The sequence below is a fragment of the Microtus oregoni genome, unplaced genomic scaffold, assembly GCF_018167655.1.
Source record: "Microtus oregoni isolate MIOR12 unplaced genomic scaffold, Mior012 000011F_ref0000422, whole genome shotgun sequence".
Classification (NCBI taxonomy): domain Eukaryota; kingdom Metazoa; phylum Chordata; class Mammalia; order Rodentia; family Cricetidae; genus Microtus; species Microtus oregoni.
Window position 1 is genome coordinate 12,343,386 of NW_024543070.1, and position 21,505 is coordinate 12,364,890.

Here is a 21,505-nt window from a genome sequence, read left to right on the forward strand (position 1 = left end):
AAATATCTTTCCATAGAATTATATATAAAATTATTTTATACTTTGGTTTTGAAGTTAACATAACCTGAATATATTGTGAGAATTTTTTTTTTTTTTGGTTTTTGTTTTTCAAGACAGGGTTTCTCTGCGGCTTTGGGGCCTATCCTGGAACTTGCTTTTGTAGACCAGGCTGGCCTCGAACTCACAGAGGTCCGCCTGCCTCTGCCTCCCAAGTGCTGGGATTAAAGGCATGCGCTACCACTGCCTGGCTGAGAATTCTTTTTCATGCTTCTCTTCTTCCTTCTACCCTACTGCATAAGGCTGTTGTGAAGGTTTAATTGTCTAGTTAACATCTATAAATGGACACTTACATTCTTTCCAAGTGATATTCTGTAGACTTTGTTAATGTATAGGTGAGGCAGGAGAGGTGCATCATGTAACAACTATCCATGCTTGCTGCTCTTGCAGAGGACTCCAGTCTGGATCTTGGCACCCACGTGATGGCTAATAACCCCTTACAATTCCAGTTCCAGAGGATCTGACACCCTCTTCTGGCCTGGGGCTCCTCTGTGCACATAAACTGGTACAGGTGCACACACATCCATGTGAAAATAATAAGTTTGAAAAGGAAGGACATATGGTGAATAACCTTATGAACATGTGGCAGATAGTTCACGAAGTGTATAATCAGACTGTGTTTGTAGAAGTGAGCTAGCTTATAGGTTCTGGGGTAGATGTCCTTGTACCTTTGTTAGCAGATACCTGGGAACAACAAATACAAAGGCCCTGAGGGGCATGGAGTTGCCTGTGTGAGCAGTGAAGAGCAAGGAGGCCCCACGAGACATTCTAAAGTTTTATATCTAATTTCTCGTTTATCATAGCTAAGGAAAACTATAACTATCTGTCTTCAACTCTTCAAAGACCCCAGAAGAATATATTACCTAAATAAACAGGAAGTGCACTGTAAGCAACTTCCAAAGTTCTAGACTTGACAGAGATATCTTGCTGCCTGGACAATCACCCAAAGTTCTTCTGTAACTTTGGGTCATCCACCCTGAGCCTACAGGACCATAATATCTGGCAGACTTTTCCATAAAGCAGGAAATTTGAAGGTCTCTTATGCCTTATACTGACAAATTTCATCAGTTGCTTTCTTCTGTATCCTGCAGAATGTCTGGCAGACTTTTCATGAAGTAGGAACCCTGGAGGGACTGTCTCTCTTTAGGCAAGTTCTGCAGTCATTTTTCTGTGGGCCATGCATATCCAGTTCATACAGCATACCATCAAGCAGTCCAGGCAAGTTTGATGCCCATCTTCCTCTTGAAGTAATTGGTGCTGCCAGGAGCAGACATGTATCACTGTTGAGAAAAGTCTTAAGTTCTTAAAACACTTTAAATGCCATGTTCTGTAGGTCTTTGGAGTGTTGAAGATTACCTAACTAAGGTAACTACAGTTTGACTATTATAGATGACTATTTATTAATCTGTATTTAATTATACATTACATTTTTGAATGAACTGCATAAACAATACTTTAAGCAATAGCAGAAATACATATATACAGTGTGACAAAACCAACCTTAAATCTGTATCAATAGACCAAGATCCATACCAATGCAAAGTATTTATCTCTATATCATATCCCTCTTTAAAGAAAAACATACTATAAATGTTATAAACAATTATTTTGGGAATTTGGTCATTGTTTTTCCCAAAATGTTTTCTGCTCTTTATTGGGTGAAATATTTTTAGGGTTCATAGCAACCTTTCAGGGGGTCTTGTTCCAACAAACCACATTAGTTTATCTATAGGTTCTCATCTTCTTTGGAAACAAAAGCAAAATCTCTTTTCCAAAGTAACATATCCTTAGACTCAAATTTTGAAGTCAAGATGCCTTTATGTTGATTTAACTTAACAACCCCCAGAATCTAATGTCTCTCTACAGTCAAAAAAATTCAAGGAAAACACAATAATATGCGTAATCCAGACTGTATATTTTCCATCTTTACGTGAACTTTTTATATTATGCTATTAATTTTTAGTATTTATTTTATTATCTTTACTCCTTTAATCTATGATTACTTTTGTCTATACTCTTTTCCTCTCTTTCCCAAGCCTATGTACAGTTTTAAACACACTGTGACCCATTCAGAGATTTATTTTTGTCTGAATCTGTCTTTATTGCATATCTATAATCATTTTCTGATCAGGAGCCCCTTTTTAAAAATATGCTAAGTGGGCATGGCTAGGACCAACTCCTCAGCCCTGCCTGTTGGCTCTGCCCCATCCAACATGGCAGACTCTACTAGCCTTGCTCACCACCCCAGCTCCAGGGATGCATGGGTCTATGTTGCCATTACGCAACTAGTAGCACACCGCTTACAAACCCCATTTAAGTGCAGGACCTCCTGAAAGAGCCAGAGCTGTTCATGCAATTAGCATGAACCAGGGAGCCTTCTTAAAGGAGCTGTGCAGTTTTTGTTGCTACTGCTGAGTCAGGAAGCCTTATCTTAAAGGAATTGTGCCTCTGCTTGCTTCTAACAAACAAAGCCCACCTAAGAAAATGCTGCTACCAAGAAGCTGTGCTTAACTCTGTTATTTTATGACTAGAATTCCTTCCCACACCCTCAGGTTTTATGTGGATGTACTCAGCTCAAGTTGGCACCATGTGTAGATGGAGGCTGCTCGTTTGTTTCCCAGCCACCCAGACCTAAACAATCACACCGAAGTTACATTAATTACAACACTGCTTGGCCTATTAGCTTAGGCTTCTTATTATCTAATTCTTAATCTTAATTAACCCATTTCTATTAATCTGTGTATAGCCACAAGGGTAAGCTTCCAGCTCTGGCATCTGTCTCCTTCAGCAGCTACATGGCATCTCTGATGCTGCCTACTCTCTCTGTCTCTTCTGACCTGGCTATGTTCTGCCCTGCTATAGGCTAAAGTGGCTTCTTTATTAGCCAATGGTAATAAGACATATTCATAGCATACAGAAGGGAAGGGAATCCCACATCAGATGCGCACCACTGTGTCTGACTTAATTTGCTGATATTTTGATATATGTTTTGGAAATATATGTCTTTGACACTCTTAATAGTGTATGTATGGATTTAGCACTACTCGCTTGATCATGGTTTTTCTTCACTTAGTGTCTTGAATATAACTTCACCTTTATGTTAGAATAGTGATTCTCAGTCTTCCTAATACTGCAACCCTTTAATACATTTCCTCATGTTGTGGTGACTCCCAACCATGAAAGTATTTTTGTTGCTACTTCATAACTGTAATTTTGCTACTGTTATGAATTGTAATGAAGGATAACTGATACGCAACTCCTGTAAAAAGGTCAAACCTTCAAAGTGGTCTTGACCCACAGATTGAGAACCATTGCATTAGAAGAATACCCCTCAAACCTGGAGTATTAACAATTATTTCTAATTGTTCACTGATAGACTATACACAGTATAACTAGTTGCAGGTGAAGCACACACACACACACACACACACACACACACACAAAGACACACCTACTAACTAGGGTAGAAGATGACACTTCTAAGGGTCTTAAAGAATGTAATGAACAAATACTACATTTTCAGTTTTCAAGAGGAGGTGGTAATTTGTTCCTCTCACATTTCTCGTGATAGTAAATTCAGAGTTGTGTGGTTTAGGGCTTTGCCACTGGCCACGTGAGTCTTCAGAGCACTTGAAATGCAGCTGGACCAGATCTCAAGGTGCTGTAACTGTAGTTTATGATCCAGATCTTAGAGTATTTGTATGTAAAATGAATGCAAGGTATTCCAATAATAATTTTAAAATATCGATTGAAAAGGCTGGAGGGATGACGCAGTGGTTAAGAGCACCGGCTGCTCTTTCAGACAACCTGGTTCTAGTCTCAGCACTCACTGAGTGGGTCACAACTGTCTGTGACTCTGATCTCAGGGGATTTGACACTGTCTTCTGGCCTTGTGGGCACCAGGCATCCTCATGGCGTGCAGACATTCATGCAGACACAGCACCTACATATAAAAGTAGAGAAAAAGTGATTAATTGGTAAAATATATGTTAAGTTTAAGTTTGCTTGTTTCTTTTTACTTTTGTTGCACTTGACTAACAGAGTTTAAAATGGCTCAGAATGTATTTCTGTTTGCAATATGTCTAGAGGTTTGTTAAAATTCAGACTAAGCATTACTTTCATTGCCCAATTTGAAGATAAATTATTCCAGTTTGTTCAATTCTAAACTTGATAAATTCCAGAATTTCCCTTATTAATGATACTTTCTGACAACTTCCAGGATGTTCTGTTTCAGAGATATCTTCCTGGACAGTCACTTCTGGAACTTTGATTGCAGGTGAAAGTCCCGTTTGTCTGAAAAAGCTCTCAGAACTTTCAGTTGTAAATACACATTTTGGATACATTTGGCTTTTTCCAGGCATTCATGATGTGTATTTTTTCCCCTTTATAATTAGAAATATATGGTTCAATACTTCTATGTGTTGGACTCAATTGTTTTTCTTAATGGTTTTCTGGTCCTTTGAAGACCTTTTTTCTTGATAAGTAATCCCCAGGCTGGAAGACCTTTCTATCCCCGCTTTTGGGTATATTTTGGAATTGTTTCAGCTTTCAGGATTGGACCACTGGTCCTGGTGATGCAGCCACCTTGCTGCCTAGTAAGGTAGAAAACTGCAGTTTCTGCGACGACATGGCGCGGAGTGGCACCTAACCAGGTAAATCCTTAGTAAAGGCATCCTTTAAAGCAAAGGATTTTCCCATCAAAGATAAATTCCTTGTTTTAAATTTTGTGTTTACATTTGTTGTTGTTGTTGTTTTTGTTTTTCAAGACAGAGTTTCTCTGTGTAACAGCCCTTGCTGTCCTGGAACTAGCTCTTGTAGACCAGACTGGCCTTGAACTCATAGAGATCTGCCTGCCTCTACGTCCCAAATTCTGGGTTTAAAAGCATAAGCCACCACAGCCCGGCTAAATTTTGTGTTTACATTGTATCTCCATCAATCTCCCTCCCTTCAGATTAGAAAAAGGTTAACCCTTAGTTAGACATGTGCTCATCTTTAAAACAATACAATGTCTGTCTATCAGCCTGCTATGACCTCAAGTTCCAGAATATCAAGGCAACATTCTTTTAAGGGCACGCTTCCCTTTGGTTTGAACCCAGGTTTAGAACCAGTCTGCGCATTGTCCAAGGGAGAGGATAACCAGACAATAAGACAAGAAGCTGTCCTTATGAGCTGGCTCGGGCATCACTTCTCCAGGCCCCACGAGGACGTTTCCTTGCTCAGTACACATGCGCCACTCTTCTCCCTCGTATCGTCTGAAGATGAGCATTTCATTTCCCACTTGAGGTAGGAAGTCAGGTGACTTTTCTCGCAGGTTTTGCTGTTGGACTATCCAGCCAATCTCTTTGTAAAAGGAGCCCGGGGAAAGAACAGCGGCTTTTGTGGGGCGAGTGGGAGTACCTAGCCCCAAGAGTGCGTGAGAAGGGGGCAACTGTGCATGGCTTGTGAAGGAAGGACTGCTTAAGTTAAAGGAAATCTCTTCATTCTTAGTTTAAATTATCCTGTCCTGATCAAGTGAAACTTTATATCTGGCTACTGCCTGTGAAATCCACCCCTTTGACATAAATATCTTAGAGATTTGACTTCAGTGAAGAATTTGGAGTAAACAAGGGGGCCTGGGTGGAAAGTACAATAAATTCTTAGCACTGTATGTTTGATTAAAGAATTAACAGAAACTGCCCAGACTGGTGTATTCAACATGGGGACAGTCAGCTTTTGTTGGGGAGGGTGCCTGGCTTCTTAGGTGGGTGAGTTAGAAGAAAGTGAAGCCAGAAGAGAGAGTGTATTTTACCAATCTGAAGCATCACTAGGTAGAAGGATCAAAGAGACTACGGCTGCTGTCATCCCATTTCCCACTAAAGCTTCCCTCTGCTTTTGATGAGCAGAGTTACCACCTCTCTTGGTTTTCTCAGGACCATCTTGATTTTAGTACCAAAAGTTCTCTATCCTAGTCAAATTAAGATGGTTGAACATCTTGACTGTATCTCAAGGTATTTGGGTAGCACATGTATCATCTTAAAAACACCGACCCAGATTTCTCTGCCTTCTTTGTTCCTCAGAAAAGCAAAGAAAGCACACTGGATGCTGAAGTCATGCTAACACTAGCTGCTGTCAGTTGCATGCACCAAGTCCCATGCACCAAGTACATGATATCATTGAATGCTCACGGCAACCAAGAGCTAGAGTGCTTAAAACACAGTTGGAGGAGGAAGATGAGGCCAGAGTTGAGGGCAGTGATGGGGTCTTTCCTAAGCTTGAAGAGCTAGAACGTAGCTGAGCTGGATTTGAAATTCAGTGTGCACCAGTTTGTTCTTTCTGCTTATGAATGGGCAGCGTCTCTGATTTGGCCCAGGTCTGTGGGCATCAGTTGTATCCATCATGCTCAAGCTTGTTCCTGTTCTTCGTGGTAGCATAAGCACTCCTTGCAGGTCATATAGACAAGCTGCCCAAGAAGTTACAGTGACTACTTTCATCTCATGTGTAGCAGCCCCGGATTAAGATAAGCCACCCTGCCCTTGGTCTTGCTTTGACTCTCTCTCTCTTGAATTCTCCCTCTCCTTTGATGGGATTTTGCTATGCAGGCTTGGTTGCTCTCAACCTCTCCTGCCTTGTTTGCCCAGGTCCTGGGATTACCGGTGTACACTGTCACACCTCATCACCTTGCTATTTTTAGTGGGACTACCAAATGCCTGGCACATAGGCAGTGCCTAGGGAAGGGCTGGCGTTACTTTCTGAATCATGACAGATGAGCAGCGTTAAGCTTGAACTGTAAATCTAAACATTTTAATAAAATCACCAAAGATTCAGAGTATTAGAATAGAGTTCTTATTGAGTTCAAAATTAGGCAAACACACACACACACACACACACGTAATTTTTTCCAACAAGTAAAAGTTACCTTCTCAGTTACTTGATTTGGAGTAGATAGAAGACTGGCCTCCTTGCTGTGATAAAAAGGTGTTATGCACATAATTTTAAGATAGAAGCAAAAATCTCTTGTCTAGGGCTGCAGACTGCAAATGGTTCATTTCAGGGAAAAATCTTTCCAGGTGCTCAGCCCTCAGAAATCCCTCCACTAAAATCAGAGATGATTGAAGCTCTTAGCATAATGATGGAAGCCCTCACTGGTAGGCACCATGCCGAGAAGGAAATGCCTTGGATTGTGTAGAGAGATGCAGAAAGCTTTTAGGCTATCCTCTGCTTGTATTTCATCAGCTCACACCTGAGAGTTAGGCTACAGAATTGAAATGCAGTTCAAGTTGCATAATTTAGCCCAGAGGAGCTAGATTGAAGAAAGACTTGAGTACAATAGGAGAGACAGTGAATCTATTTGATCCAATCAGCAAATATTTATCGAGTACTCACTCCGTTTCAGGGCAGTGTGCTGATGCTGGGCATACAAAGAGGAACAACAGCCTGTGCCCCTGGCAACAAGGAGCACAAATGGAGGGAGATGAAACAGGGCCAGTGTGAAGGCAGCTTCTTCAGGACCAGTTTCAAATGTTCATCGGTGGCCGGGTGGAGTCAGTAATGACTACTTCCCTCAGTTCTGGAGGTTGGAAGTCTGGGACTGGGGGAGTGCGGTTGGGTTTGGTGAGGCCTTTCCTGGCTCACAGGGTACTTTCTTGGTCTCTCTGTTCATCAAGGCCATTAACTTAGGATTCCATCCCTCTGCCCTACTGAACTTTACTTTCTAGGAGTCATCTCCATATACAGCCACATTTCAGGGAGCATATGTCAGTTCACAGAAATAACCCTTAACACACTTCAGGCTGAACATCAACACATACGCAGGCCATAATCCTCTCGTTCTTCACACACATCTGAGTCACAGACGAAAGGGTGTTTTACAATTTTGTTTTGAACTTATCTGGTTATAGGTCATGATGAGCCACTGGCGGCTACTTTTCAGCAGCTATGCCTCTGGGCATTTTTTGAGCAACAGGAAAACCTTAAACACATTTTCAAATGCAATCAAATATTTGCTGGTGGGACTGAGTGTGGTGACGTAAGCCTTTAACTCAGCACTCAGTAGGCAGAGGCAGCTTCATCTCTTGTGAGTTCCAGGCCAACCAGGCTCAAAATCAAATGACAAAAGTACTCCAAGCAACAACAGAATTCGTGAGTTCTATTTGGCAATGGAATGGGCATAATGCTAACTTCCAGTGTTTGACTTAGCATCAGCTTTATGTTTTACACATTTTTCCAAGTCTTAAGAACATATAGGATGGGGCTGGAGAGATGGCTCAGTGGTTAAGAGCATTGCCTGCTCTTCCAAAGGTCCTGAGTTCAATTCCCAGCAACCACATGGTGGCTCACAACCATCTGTAATGAGGTCTAGTGCCCTCTTCTGTACTGCAGGCATACATGTAGAAATTGTATACATAATAAATAAATAAATATTTAAAAAAATATAGGGTCTCAAAGTGCTAATTAGACCCTAAGTATTATCTGTAATGTCTACCAGATAAAAGGACGAACCCTGCTCTGGGGACCCAGTAGCTCCAGCCCGGCCTCTAGGTCCCTTCTGAGCTCTCGTGGAGAATCTCCAGCTCTTTAACATCTTGATGACTCACTGGGTCTTTGGAGTAGTGTTTCAAGTATCCTCTCTTCTTGCCTACTACCTGTTCTATGTCCCTTGCCATTCCTGTTCCATGGACACCGCCTAGCTGGTGTGGACTTGGGAGCTGTTGCAGTCACCAGTGGCTTTCAGATCCACTGCATGAGGTGTCAGGTGGCAACAGACTTCTTGCTTAAGAGTTACCTGGAAACCTGTTATGGTCGTGACTTCTGGACTTTGGAGACCCGTGCAGTTGGTCTGGGGCAGGGCTTTGGAACTTGTTTTGGCAAGTTGTCCTGTTTGGTGATGCTTGGGCAAGCGATTAATTTTCTTGTCCCTGTGACAGAGTGCACGGCATAAACACCTGAACAGAAAGAATGATGTGTTTTGGCTTACGATTTCAGAGATTTCAATCCATATTCCTTTGTCCCATTGATTATGGGCCCGTGTTGAGAGGATTGTGGTGGGAGGAATATATGAAGGAAGGTGGTGTATGCCTTAAGGTAGACAGGAAGCAGGCAGGGAAAGGGACTGTTCTCTGGCTCCTTTAAAGGCTCCCTTCAAAGGTGTGACTTGTCCCTTCACAAGGCAAAACTTTCAAAGATCCCAATGAAGTACTTTTTCCAAATAGGCCTGTCACCTAAAGGTTCCAGAACCTCATATCATACCACCAGCTAGGGACCTTCAACACAACAGCAGGGAGTATTGGTGTGGTGGAAAAGACATATCACCATACCATAACATCTTACTGATTTGATTGCTCCAAATCAGATTTGAAAGGAGCTCTCCAGCCATTTACCCCCAGAGCAATGCACTCTTATGATTGCTCAGTCAAGTTTCACTTTGACTCCTAGGGCATCTAGAACTCGGTGACCTACTGCAACAATGGTTCCTGGGCAAATGGTGCTGCGTCTTGTTTATTTTATTGCGAATGTGAGGCAGGTTCCGTCCTTAATTTTCCACAGCACCTCAGAGATCAGGTGCAGGCAGCTCATGAGGCTTGCTGCAGGAGAGGCATACCACAAGGTAATGACAACACAGTGCAGGCTCAGACTCATGATAGGCCCCACTGACTCCAAGTTGACCCAGCTTTCCCATGAACCTTGAAGCAGCTTACCTTCATCTATGGAAATGACTCTTGCCATTTCCATGACTGAAATTCACACAGAACTTTTTATCTCAGAAATAGGAGGGAGCTTTTCCCCTCACTTCACCGTTACATCCCAGTCCCTTAAGCAATTGTTTCCTAATTTAGAATTACAGAAAGTGGAAATATCCATTCCTTTCAGGGAAAATTAACTCCAAGAGGAATGTGTGGGATGTTGTGCATTGGGGCCATCCACATGTCGACCCCAGTAGCTGTGCCCCGGTTCCTAGCTGCTCTCCCAGTCTCCCCATCATTCTTTCTTGAGCAGATGCTCACCGCTCTTGGGTTATAGCTTACTTCACCTGTGGCACACCCTCAGGTGACAGTAAACTAGTTATATGTCCTTCAGTTGATACAATAAGCCCCGTGAGATCATTTTCCCATCTGAACTGACAGGAGGTAGGGAGCACAAACCACTTAGCTGCGGCCATGTCACCATGGAGGGACATGCTGGGATCTGACTGGATGTCTCTTTGTTTCAAGTTTGTGAAGTTAGCTATTATGAAACCCTGGCAAACACTAGGTGTTAGATTGGACATTGAACTTGAGTAAGAGATTGGTCCTTAATGGGACTAAACATTATAAAGTCAGAGGAGGCATGCTGAAAGAGGGAGCTGATCGCGTCAGCCTGGATTATGTATGACTCAGCCTCTTGGCTCCACGGGTCTCTGATCTCTTCTTTATTGTTCTGTTTTGATCAATGGTTATCATTCTTCAGCATCTTGGTTAACAAGTTAACCATCATCCTTGACTCTCCAGGAGCCAAGTACCAGCTCGAACCGTGGTGAAGCAGCCTATCCGCGGAGCCAGCAGCAGGACCACAGTCACGACCATCATCCAGACTGGTGGGGACTGGAGCACCGGCCTCTTCAGCGTCTGCAGAGACAGGAAAATCTGTACGGGCTTCCTTTTCACTCACACTCCTCCTTACCATTTTCTCCCCTGAGGTATCAGTAAGTGGAAAAGCTACCCCGGCACAAGGTCAGAAAGTAAAAGATTTCAGAATAACTGGATTAGTCTAGCGTCTCAAGGCTGTTCTTTAGTTGGGAAAAAAAAAGTCATGCTTTTCAACAGTGTAGACCCGTTCATAGGATAAGTGGTATTTTCAAAGATTTTTTTTTTATTTAAATGATAGAATCCATAGTTGGTAAAGACACAAAATAGCCTCCCTTGTCACTAGAAGTGACGGTATGAACTGGTGGAGATCAGCAAGGGTTACACTAGTGTTTCCCCTGGTAACTACATTTCTTAGTAGGAGCTTAATCTGAGAAAATAAATTATGTGCAAAATTGAACAGGCACATCAACACTGCAGCCCTGGTCACTGTGGCAAAGCTTGGAACAGCATATGTACTGCATCCACCCACTGGGTTATTATACAGCTCTGAAGAGTCACAGAGTAGAGTAACAGTCAGTGAGTTAAAAGATCTTTTGTGTACAGTTTCACTTTTGTTAATTTATTTTTTTTTGAGACAGGGTCTCACTGTTTCCCTGGCTCATCTGGAACTCACCGAGTTCCACCTGCTTCGGCCTCCTGAGCGCTGGGACTCAAGGTGCATGGTAGCACACCTGTCTTGCATATGGTTTTGAGTTTAAGAAGCCGAGTGAGTGCAAAACTGTGTTCATTAAATTCCATCTGGAGGAGGTGAAAACATTTAGGGAAAAAAAGCATAGGAGGATCTAATACTATTATTTACAGCAGATATCTCCAGATGGCAGGCTAACAAATACATTTCATTTTTCAAAAATTATCTCTTTAATCTCTCCATGCGTTGCTCTTGTAACAAGAATGATCTGAAAGGAAACGCCCTCTGTTGACTGAGATCTTGTCTGGCTCTGGTTCAGTCGTCAAGAGGTTCTAGTTTCACGACTGACCTCTGGCTTACAGCAAAGGCACACTGAGTCACTGTTTATCTCACCGGCCATGTCTCAGGATCCCAGAACCTGTGAGAAGCAAGTATTGGGTCCTGATTTAAAATCACCATTTAGTGGTCATAAAAAAGAAAAATATAGCCGGGCGGTGGTGGCGCACGCCTGTAATTCCAGCACTCGGGAGGCAGAGGCAGGCGGATCTCTGTGAGTTCGAGGCCAGCCTGGTCTACAAAGGGAGTCCCAGGACAGGCTCCAAAGCCACAGAGAAACCCTGTCTGGAAAAACCAAAAAAAAAAAAAAAAAAAAGAAAAAAAAAAAGAAAAATATAGAAGACAGCCCAAGGACAAAACAGTATCTGTAGGTGCAGATATTTTGTCGCTCCCCCACCCACCGCCAGATCCCTTACTTATGTGTGTACACAGTTTACATAAGTGGAAGAATTGTAAATGTACATTACTAGACACCTCTGTTTCGATTTCACCACACATGTAGGTGATCATGCCACATAAGCACATCTGGAGCTAATTTCTTAAATTGCCTCATGAATCCCCTTGTATCCCAGTTTTTTGCAGAAACTCCGGTTGCTGGAGTATGGGGTTTACTCAAACCAGTACTGTGCAACCCAGCTTGTTCAGATGTCAGTTTTGCATAGTGTGAGGATATCTGTCTTGGGTAACTGCTAATGAGTAAACTTGCTGACCAAACAGAACGTGCCTCTTTAAATTATGGTAGATGTCGTCAAGTGGCTTTCTTTCTGGAAGGTGAGTTAATTTACACTCCCACTGGCGGTGCATGCGTGTGCTCCATTCCTCTCTAAAGTATCTTAGTATTGGAAGGTTCAGCTCCCTTGCAGCAAGCGACCTGAAATGTGCCGTGCTCAATTCCCACTCTCCTTCCTTCCTTCAGTTCTTTGGGCCTCTACACCACCGCTTCTTGTCTTTGTTTTGACTCGCCTGTAAGGGAGAAGGATGGCATTCTACACAGGAGGGTGGAGAACAGGCCTCGGTTTAGGTGGGCTGTGGAAGTAAAGGGAAAGGCTGAATGTGTACCATGCATCCCTATTGACCGTGAGCTCTGTAAAAGAAGAAAATATATGACTGATAACATGTTGGCACATTCACCTTGTAGAAATGGGGTGCTACAGAAAAAGGATCCTTGTCTCTTTGTAAATACCATTTATGGTTGCAAACAAGTGTAACAACAAAAAATCATTTGGGAACATTTCCTTCCAGGTATTTTCTCTACATTTACCTGTGTAAATCTGTTAGCAATATATGCTATTGCTTTGTAACTCATTAGGCAAAGCATAATTGGTATTAAGTTGTGCTCCTTATGCAATTTGATTTTTTAAAATTCAAATTAGCCTTAGAGATTTCGCTCTGTTGGTAGTTAATTGAATTTTTATCACATCCTTTTAGAAAAGTTTGTGCATGTGTGTGCATGTGCGTGCAGTGTATGTGCAGGTATGGGTACCAGTGTGCATGGGCAGAAGCCAGAAGAAGGCATCTGATATCCTCCTCTATTACGCTCCACTTTATGCTCCTTTGAGACAGGGCCTCTCATTGAACCTAGAGCTAGGCTGGCAGCCATCAAGCCCCACCACTCCTTCTGTCTCTGTCTCTCACGGTCCTGGCATTGCAGGTATGTATGCTGGCTTGTGTTGTGTTTGCCGGGATCCAAACTCAGGTCCTCGTGGCCGCCTAGCAAGCATTCTTGATCACCGAGCCACCTCTCCAGTCCTTTTCCCACATTCTTAGTGGTTACACGCCATGTTTTATCTATTTCTCAGCCTACTGACATGCATTTGCGTTTGTAAACGCTGTGATGCAGACACACTTCAGTGACTATCCTTGCAGGTGTCCTTCTGTGCCCAAGTGTTACTCTAGGCGCTGATAAGTGAGATTATTCATTCCTAGAGTGTTTTTAATTCTTAATAGATTGAGCAAAGGTCTCATCTAATGTGGTTAGGCCAATTTCCACATTCATGTATTTGTAATTTTATGTCCCCAAACATATATTAAAAATGGGGCATTCTTGTGAGTAGCAAGTGATTTCTGATAGTATTAATATGCCTTCATAATGACATTATTGTTGGCCATTGGTATTTCCTTTTTAGCAAGCTACCCACTGATGGCCATTATCTTTTCTTCTGTTTTCCTTGATATATATTTATAAGAGTGCCTCCCATATTCTGTGTGTTTACCCTGTTCTCCGATATCACGGCAAAACCTACTTTTGGGGAAAGGATCCCAGCCTTCTATTCTTGTGCATCCCTTCTTGGGGTCTAGTCTAAGTATTTTTGTCTCCAGCCACACCCCTCACCATGCACAGCAGTGACATTTGACTCAGAGGGTCTTTCTGAAAAGAGTCACAGAATTCAGGTCACCCCACAGGGATAAATATAATGACATACTGTCCTGGACTACACAAACTCTTTTTCATTAATTATGATGGGATAGAAATGTAAAACATGAGAACATATGGACATACACTAGGACTCTGGGTTCATTTTCCTAGAGTTCAAATATGGTCTCTGTCCTTCACTAATAATATTATAAGCTTAGGGACAATTACTTCTAGAGATTAGGTGAACTAATTATAAATGGGGTTAGTAAGAAGACCCATTTTATTCATCAGTTGATTTTTCTGAGACAGGGTCTTAGCAAGCAAGCACAGGCTGTTCTAGAATTCCCTGTGTATCCTAGGCTGTCCTCAAACTTTATGCTTCTACTGTCTTAATCCCACAAGTACTGTGGTTATGGGGCAGGCTATCATGCAGGCCTGAATGATGGCAGTGTACATGGGAGGCAGAGGCAGGTGGGTCTCTGAGTTTGAAGCCAGTCTGGTCTACAGAGTGAGTTCCAGAACAGCCGGCAATACACAGAGAAACCCTGTCTCAAAACAAACAAACAAACAAACAAACAAACAAAGTGCCTAGTTTATATGATTATTTCAGAGATTAAATGAGCTAACACGTGTTAAATGTTTTCAGGAAGAGCTTGGCACACAGGGAACTCTTTATAAACATGAGCTATTGTAAAATAAATATTTCTATATAGGCTTCGATATAGACATCTTTTAAAAACCACAGCTGACTTCTAGTTCAAAGTGATTGAATTTAAGTATTGTGATTTGAATGAGAACATTTCCCAAAGGCTCGTATGTTTTAATACTTGGTCCCCAGATGGTGGAACTGTTTGGGGAGGACTAGGAGGTATAGCCTTGTTGGAGGAAGTATCACTTTTTTTTTTTTTTAAGAGAGGTGGACTTTAAGGTTTCAGAAGTTCTCATCATTCCCAGTTAGCTCTTTCTCTGCCTCTTGCTGTGGATCAGAAGTAATCTCTCTGCTGCTGCTCCGGCACCACGTCTGCCTGACCACTGCCACTGTTCCCCACCATGGTGGGCATGAACTCTAACTATATGGAACCACGAGCCCCCAATTAAATGCTTTCTTCTAGAAGTTGCTATGATCATGGTATTATGTCACCTCAGTAGAAAAGTAAGACAAGTGTCTAAAAAGCACACTTATATAGCATGGTTATCTGACAGACAGATTAAAAATCAACCAACCAACCAACAAAAAAACCCAGCAAGTGAGTTCTAACGTGGAGCAACAATGCTAAGGCACAATCAATGTCTTTACAGGGTGTGGTACTGTTCAGAGACGAGTAAACAGGATTGATCAGTTGCTTAATTTGCCAGCTTTATAATTAGGCACATTTTTGTTAATTGCTTTGTTTGTGGGAATTTACCGTCTTTCATAATCCTCACAGACCGTGCCATTGATTTCAAATTGCTCTAATTCAAGGTTGCAGATGCTGGGAACCCTCTGCTTGCTGCAACTTTGCTAGGCCTTATACTGCTTTCCAAGTTGTTCAGACTAGTTGTCAGTGCTGGGCAGAGTCTCCTTTTCTGCTCGGGAATTATTTTTTAGTGCTGGGGACTGATCCTTGTGCATTCTAGGCAAGTACATGACCATGGAGCCATAGCCCCAGTCAGGATTGTTTTTTTTTTTTTTTGATTCAGATTAAAATATCTTAGAATTATTTGAGGCTTACTTAGTTTGCTTTCAGCTACAAGGTACCTACCATACCTTTGTTTCTGGCGCATCAGAAGCTGTGGTGACTAACACTTCACACAAGCTACAATGGCTAAAACAAAACTCTGACAATAGCAAATGCTAGCCATGATGTCAAGCCATTAGAAGTCTTGAATGGTGTCAGAGGGGGTATGGAATGGTACAAATGCTTTGGAGAACTATTTCTCTATATTTGTAGAATTAAACATATGACCTAGAAATTCCACTCTCAGGAAACTACTCAGATAAAATAAAGTCATATATCCACACACTGAATTGAAGGTATGTCTATATCAAGTCTTACATGTGAGTATGCATAGTGGTATTAATATCAAAAAAATGGAGCAATAAAATGTCGAGTAGTGGGAGAATAAACAGTTTTTAGACTATTCATACAATGAAATGCTACTTATTCAACAGTACTAGTTATAACTTATATAACAACATGAGTAAACCTAAAAAAACTCGTGATATTGCACAAAACAATAGAAGTAAATGTGATTCCATTGAGATGAGGGATAGAAGTCATGACTGTGTTTCCCTCAGGAGTAGGGGTGATAAGGGTATGATTTCCTATTATATAGGTGAATGCTACTATTGTCACCCAAAGCGAATACTTAAGGTTTGTGCATTTTTTGTATATAAAATTCCTCTTGATTAAAATGTTTAGCATGTATACTCCATATTTTTATGTCAACTTGATATGAGCTAAAATTATGTAAGAGGAGGGAACCTTAATTAAGAAAATCATCCATATAGGCCTCCATATAGGTCTATAGGCAGGCCTGTAGGGCGTTTGCTTAATTAGTGATTGGTGAGGGAGGGCCCAGCCTATTGTGGATGGTGCCATCCCTGGGCTGGTGGTCCTGGGTTCTATAAGAAACCAGACTGAGCAATCCATGAGGAGCAAGCCAGTAAGAAGCATCCCTACATGGCCTCTGCATCAGCTTCTGCCTCCAGGTCCCTGCCCCATTTGAGTTCTGACTTCCTTCAGTGATGAACACTTAAAAACATAAGCCAAATAAACCCTTTCCTTCCCTTCCCAAATTGCTTTGGTCATGGTGTTTTATCCCAGCAATGACAACCCTAACTAAGATAGTGTGTTTCCAAAGACTGGTATTGTGGCATTTTTGTTGGTTCATAGTCCTAATTATTTGAAATCATCAGGATTGTCATCTTTTTGCAGTTTTAGATGATGTGACATCTTAATTGTGTGTCAGCAGCTCTTACGGCTCGTTAATAGTTTTCTGTGGCACTATGAGCTCCGTGGAAGGGAGTGAACAATTTGCCTGCCCATGGGCATGCGCTTTCTCTTCCCTTCTGGAGCAAGTTCGTAACAGCCATTACGTTCTCCGGAGGCTCTGTGGCCTCAAACATCTTGGGAATAGAATCCGTGTTAGTCCATTCAGTCTGTGTAGCAAGTCATATCAAGAGTTAATGGTGAATGAAGTACTAAGTGGAAACCATTTCCAGTTGACACTGAAGGGCCCAGTCACCTAATAGTTTACAGATTAAAATGGACGAACGTCAGTGGCTCTGTGAAGCTGACAACATTCAGAATAACCTCTGATCTGAGAAATAGAATAAAACCCTGACAAGAAAAGGAAATGGGATCAGTTTTTCTATCGTTTTTACAGAAAGGAATATCTGTAATTCATGAAGCTTATTTGGGAAGTATCCTAGGTCCATGTTAAAAATTGGATAGAAGAACGTAAGTATCAGTTATGATTCAAAAATTACTTAACATTTTTGGCAGGAGAAAAAGTTCCTATAATCAATGCTAACAGAATCATGTCAGGTTAAGTTTTGGCAATATTTAACAAAAGAACACAATTTTGATATGTCTAGGTAATGACGATTTTCTAGCTCTGAGTTTTGAGAATTGTTTATTCATTCTTTGTCCCTGGTTCCAGGCAGACAATGCGGTGTTGAATTGATGGCATAGGGTTGCGAATCTGTTTAAAATGTGAAGTTATTCCCTGAATTTCTGAGAACGCTGGTTTTCTTTTTTGTGCAATCGACAGGTTTCTGTGGTCTCTTTTGTCCCATGTGTCTTGAGTGTGACATTGCCAGGCATTATGGAGAGTGTCTTTGTTGGCCACTGTTACCAGGGTCTACCTTTGCACTGAGAACTGGCACCAGAGAGAGACATAAGATACAGGTAAGGACAACTGAGGCATATATGAATCCAAATCTTTATGAGAACTGGGATGCTTTTCAAACCTATGATTCCCCAAGGTGATTGGGAGAGAGAGAAAGGGAGAGAGAGGGAGAGAGAGAAACACACACACATACACATGTTTAAAAAAAAATCTCACATTTAATAAAAAATGGTGGGGAATGAAAGTTCTGATTTCATTATTTACTAGGAGTTATCACTTAAATGAAAAGTATATTTTATATTGAAGGCTATTTCAAGAAGAAATCATAATGCAGGCTGTGTTGGTGAACAGGTCTGGTCAAATCATTGGCCAATTTACACACTCTGAGATGTACTTTGATGCGCAGAACTAGGTGATTGTAGCCACTATCCCCTCCCATCTACAGAAATAAAAGCACACTTGTCTCTTATTACTTCAAGACATGGCGGATGGACTCACACCTAATTTGGAGGAAGTGCTTGTGAGGTCTGACTTGGAGTGTAGCCCATGTGTCGCAGGTAGACTTTACTTAGGAGGCTCCTTGTGGTCCTTAACTTCCAGTAGAGCCAAGACTGAAGCCATGAGTGGGTGAGCAGAGATGGGTGGAAACACATCCAGACACAGAGGGTCTTCCAAAGGGAACCTTCTACGTTGGACACACAGACACAGACACAGACAGACAGACAGACTCTCTTTATTCTCTTCCTCACAGTATCTAGGTATTTTGGGGGATGATCTTTTTATGTGAACAAGACACAGGCTTGCGTGACTCCTCATGTCTGAGGACTGTATGTGTATATGTTTAGATTGATCCAGTTTGCCTGGACATGTAACTGTTAACCAATGATTGTCTCCAGGCAGGTAGTTGGGTGACTGGGGACAGCTCTGGGGGAGGCGAGGGGGGATTTTCTTTTTTATTTCCCATCACTTTTTACTATGGGGATTTGGGACCATTTTAGTTTATTACCTGAAGGGATGCTACTCCGCTAAAGCATGTGGCTCTGACAGGCCTTGCCCTTCTCCCTGACTCCCTCCGCCTTGCTAAACCATTAGAATACATTCCTAAAGCTAGCCCCTTCCTCCTCCTGAGGCTGACTACCAAGGTCCAGCTATCAAAGTATTGAAGTCCAGCAATCAACCTCCCCTTTTGGCTCACCTAATTAACATGCCTAATTAAAACTGTATACCTCATCCTAACCTGGGGCTTCCCATTTTATCTTGAAAAGCTGCCATTTTCTTATGGGTCCCATCTGTTTCCTCCCAATCCAATCGCAGTTCTTTGTCATCCCTCCTCCAGGACAAATATCCCTTGAGAAACAGAAAGAGTCCTGTGTCATTTGGTCTTGCCCTAGGGGACACTCTGTGAAGACTGGATGGTGGTGCATTGCTGCTGGCCTTTCTCCATCTGTCAGGTGGCCCGAGAACTCAAGATGAGAACCGCCCAACTCTACGAGATCTGTGCAATTCAAGCACCCAAGGACAGCCTGGTTTGATAGCCCTCCTCCTGCGCTCGCTCTCCTATGCTTTCCTCTCAAACCTGTCTTAGAAAGATAGTCCCCCCTCCCCAATAAGTATTCACTGGAATAGAATAAATGATTTACTCACTATTGTCTCTGCTGGGCTATGATGCCCCCGAGGTTTTGAGTAGTTTCTGACTTTGCTATTTTGGTCCAGCCATACAGAGTACCTTCTAGAGGTGAGTGATATATTCTCCCCTCCCCCTGGCTTTTGGAAGGTTGACTTTTCTCCTAGTTTCTGATGCCATCTTTTCCCATGAGGCTGAAAAATTCCCATGTATATTTATTGTATAGCCCACTTTCCCTAAAATATCAGTGATGGGCCAGGCCCGATTAACTAGGCACTGATGTCTTTGGAACAGTAAGCCATTGCCCCCTCCCCCCCCCCCAGCCCAACTCCTTCAGTCTTAGTTGTACAGGAAGGACCCTCTGAATGTGGCTGACAATTGGGGCCTACTGAGAAGCCAATGAAAATGACACTGGGATTTGTATCTACTGCATGTACTGGCTTTTTGGGACCCTAGTCTGTTTGGATGCACACCTTCCTAGGCCTGGATGGAGCGGGGAGGGCTTTGGACTTCCCATGGGGCAGGGTACCCTGCCCTCTCTTAGGACTGGAGGGGGAGGGGGGAGGAGGAGTGGGGAGCGGGAGGGAAATGGGAGGAGGGGAGGAAGTGGAAATTTTGAATGGTATTATTTATAAAGTAATAAAAATAAATAAAAATATTTTTTTTTCAAAAAGAAAGTCTGTATTGGTGCTGATCCTGATTTCTCCTCCAACACTTTCAGTCTCCTTGCTCCAGGCTCAAAAACCATAACTGGGTGAGCACTATGGGTTAGATTGTGTTTCCTGCTTCTCCTACACTCCACAAGAGATACATTGCCGCCCAAGCCCTGGCACCTGTGAAGAAGACCTTATCTGGAAACAATCTTTGCAAACGTGATGAAATTCAGGTAGGCCTGAATACAGCATGATAGGTGCCCTTTAAAGAAGAGGCAGGAGTAGAGACGCACATGTGAAATCACGTGAGGACGGGAGGGAGGCTGCTACCAGGCAAGGACTGCTTAGGGATGCTGAAGCTGGAGGAGGCAAGGGAGAATCCAGTCCCAGAAGTGTGGAGGAAACACGGTCCTGCCAGTATCCTGTGTTCAGATATCCCCCTCTAAAAACGTGACAGAATAAGTTTCTATTGTTCCAAGACACCAAGTCTGTGGCGGTTTATATACCATCCCCAGGAGGCTTTGTGAATTGAGTATGCCATCTACTTCTGTCAGGGCAACAGCACAGAGCTGAAGAACTTGAACACCTATTAACTGATTGTGCACCTGTGGGCAGTTTCATTACCTCCTGTGTCTCAGTTCCTCATGGCTAAAGAAGCTGGTGTTAGCATTGACCTTAAAGGGCTATGAGGTTATAACAGTCAAGCCACGTAGCACTGTGCTGAGCGAGTAGAATTAAGGACTCAGGAAATACACTTCTCTCTCTCCCTGCCCCCACACCCTGACACTTTTTCTCCTCTTGGTTTTTCAAGACAGGGTTTCTCTGTATAGCCCTAGCTGTCCTGGATCTCACTCTGTAGAGCAGGCTGTCCTTGAATTTAAAGATTTGCCTACCTCTACCCCCCAGGCACTGGAATTAAAGGCGTGTACCACAAAGGTCTGGCTTTTTTTTTTTTTGCAGGTGTGTGTGTGTGTGTGTGTGTGTGTGTGTGAGTGTTGTAGTGTGGTGTGGTGCTGGTGGGGAGAAATGTAAATACCCTTTTGAGAATTTATGACTGTGATGATTTGGAAGAAAATGGCCCCCAAAGAAAGTGGCACTATTAGGAGGTGTGGTTTGGTTGGAGGAAGTGCATCACCATGGAGGCAGACTTTGAGGTCTCATCTATGCTCAAGCCATGCCCAGTGAGATGGACCACTTCTTGTTGCCTGTGAGTCAAGATGTAAGAACTTCTTCCACCACTATGTCTGCCCACATGCTGCCATGTCCCACCACGATGACAATGGACTAAACCTCTGAACTGTAAGCCACCCCATTGAATGTTTTCCTTTATAAGAGTTGCCATGGTTATGATGTCTCTTCATAGCAATAGAAACCCCAAGACAATGGCTACCTTTGTAATAAATTGTACTAATTTCT

The 21,505-nt window shown here is 42.5% G+C and overlaps 1 protein-coding gene across 1 annotated transcript; it reads left to right on the forward strand.

Moving 5' to 3' along the window:
- The first annotated feature begins 5,221 nt into the window (after positions 1-5,221).
- LOC121453137 (PLAC8-like protein 1) lies at positions 5,222-19,344 on the forward strand. Its single transcript, XM_041659647.1, has 4 exons — positions 5,222-5,340; positions 10,521-10,657; positions 17,735-17,871; positions 19,204-19,344. The coding sequence occupies exons 1-4, from the start codon at positions 5,222-5,224 to the stop codon at positions 19,342-19,344; spliced, it is 534 nt and encodes a 177-aa protein (XP_041515581.1).
- Positions 19,345-21,505: the final 2,161 nt, after the last annotated feature.

Coding starts and splice junctions, on each gene's coding strand:
- LOC121453137 (XM_041659647.1), top strand. CDS start 5,222: ATGAGCTGGCTCGGGCATCACTTCTCCAGGCCCCACGAGGACGTTTCC. Junction 5,341..10,520: donor CATTTCATTTCCCACTTGAG/GTAGGAAGTCAG, acceptor TTGACTCTCCAG/GAGCCAAGTACCAGCTCGAA. Junction 17,872..19,203: donor GAGAGAGACATAAGATACAG/GTAAGGACAACT, acceptor GTCTTGCCCTAG/GGGACACTCTGTGAAGACTG.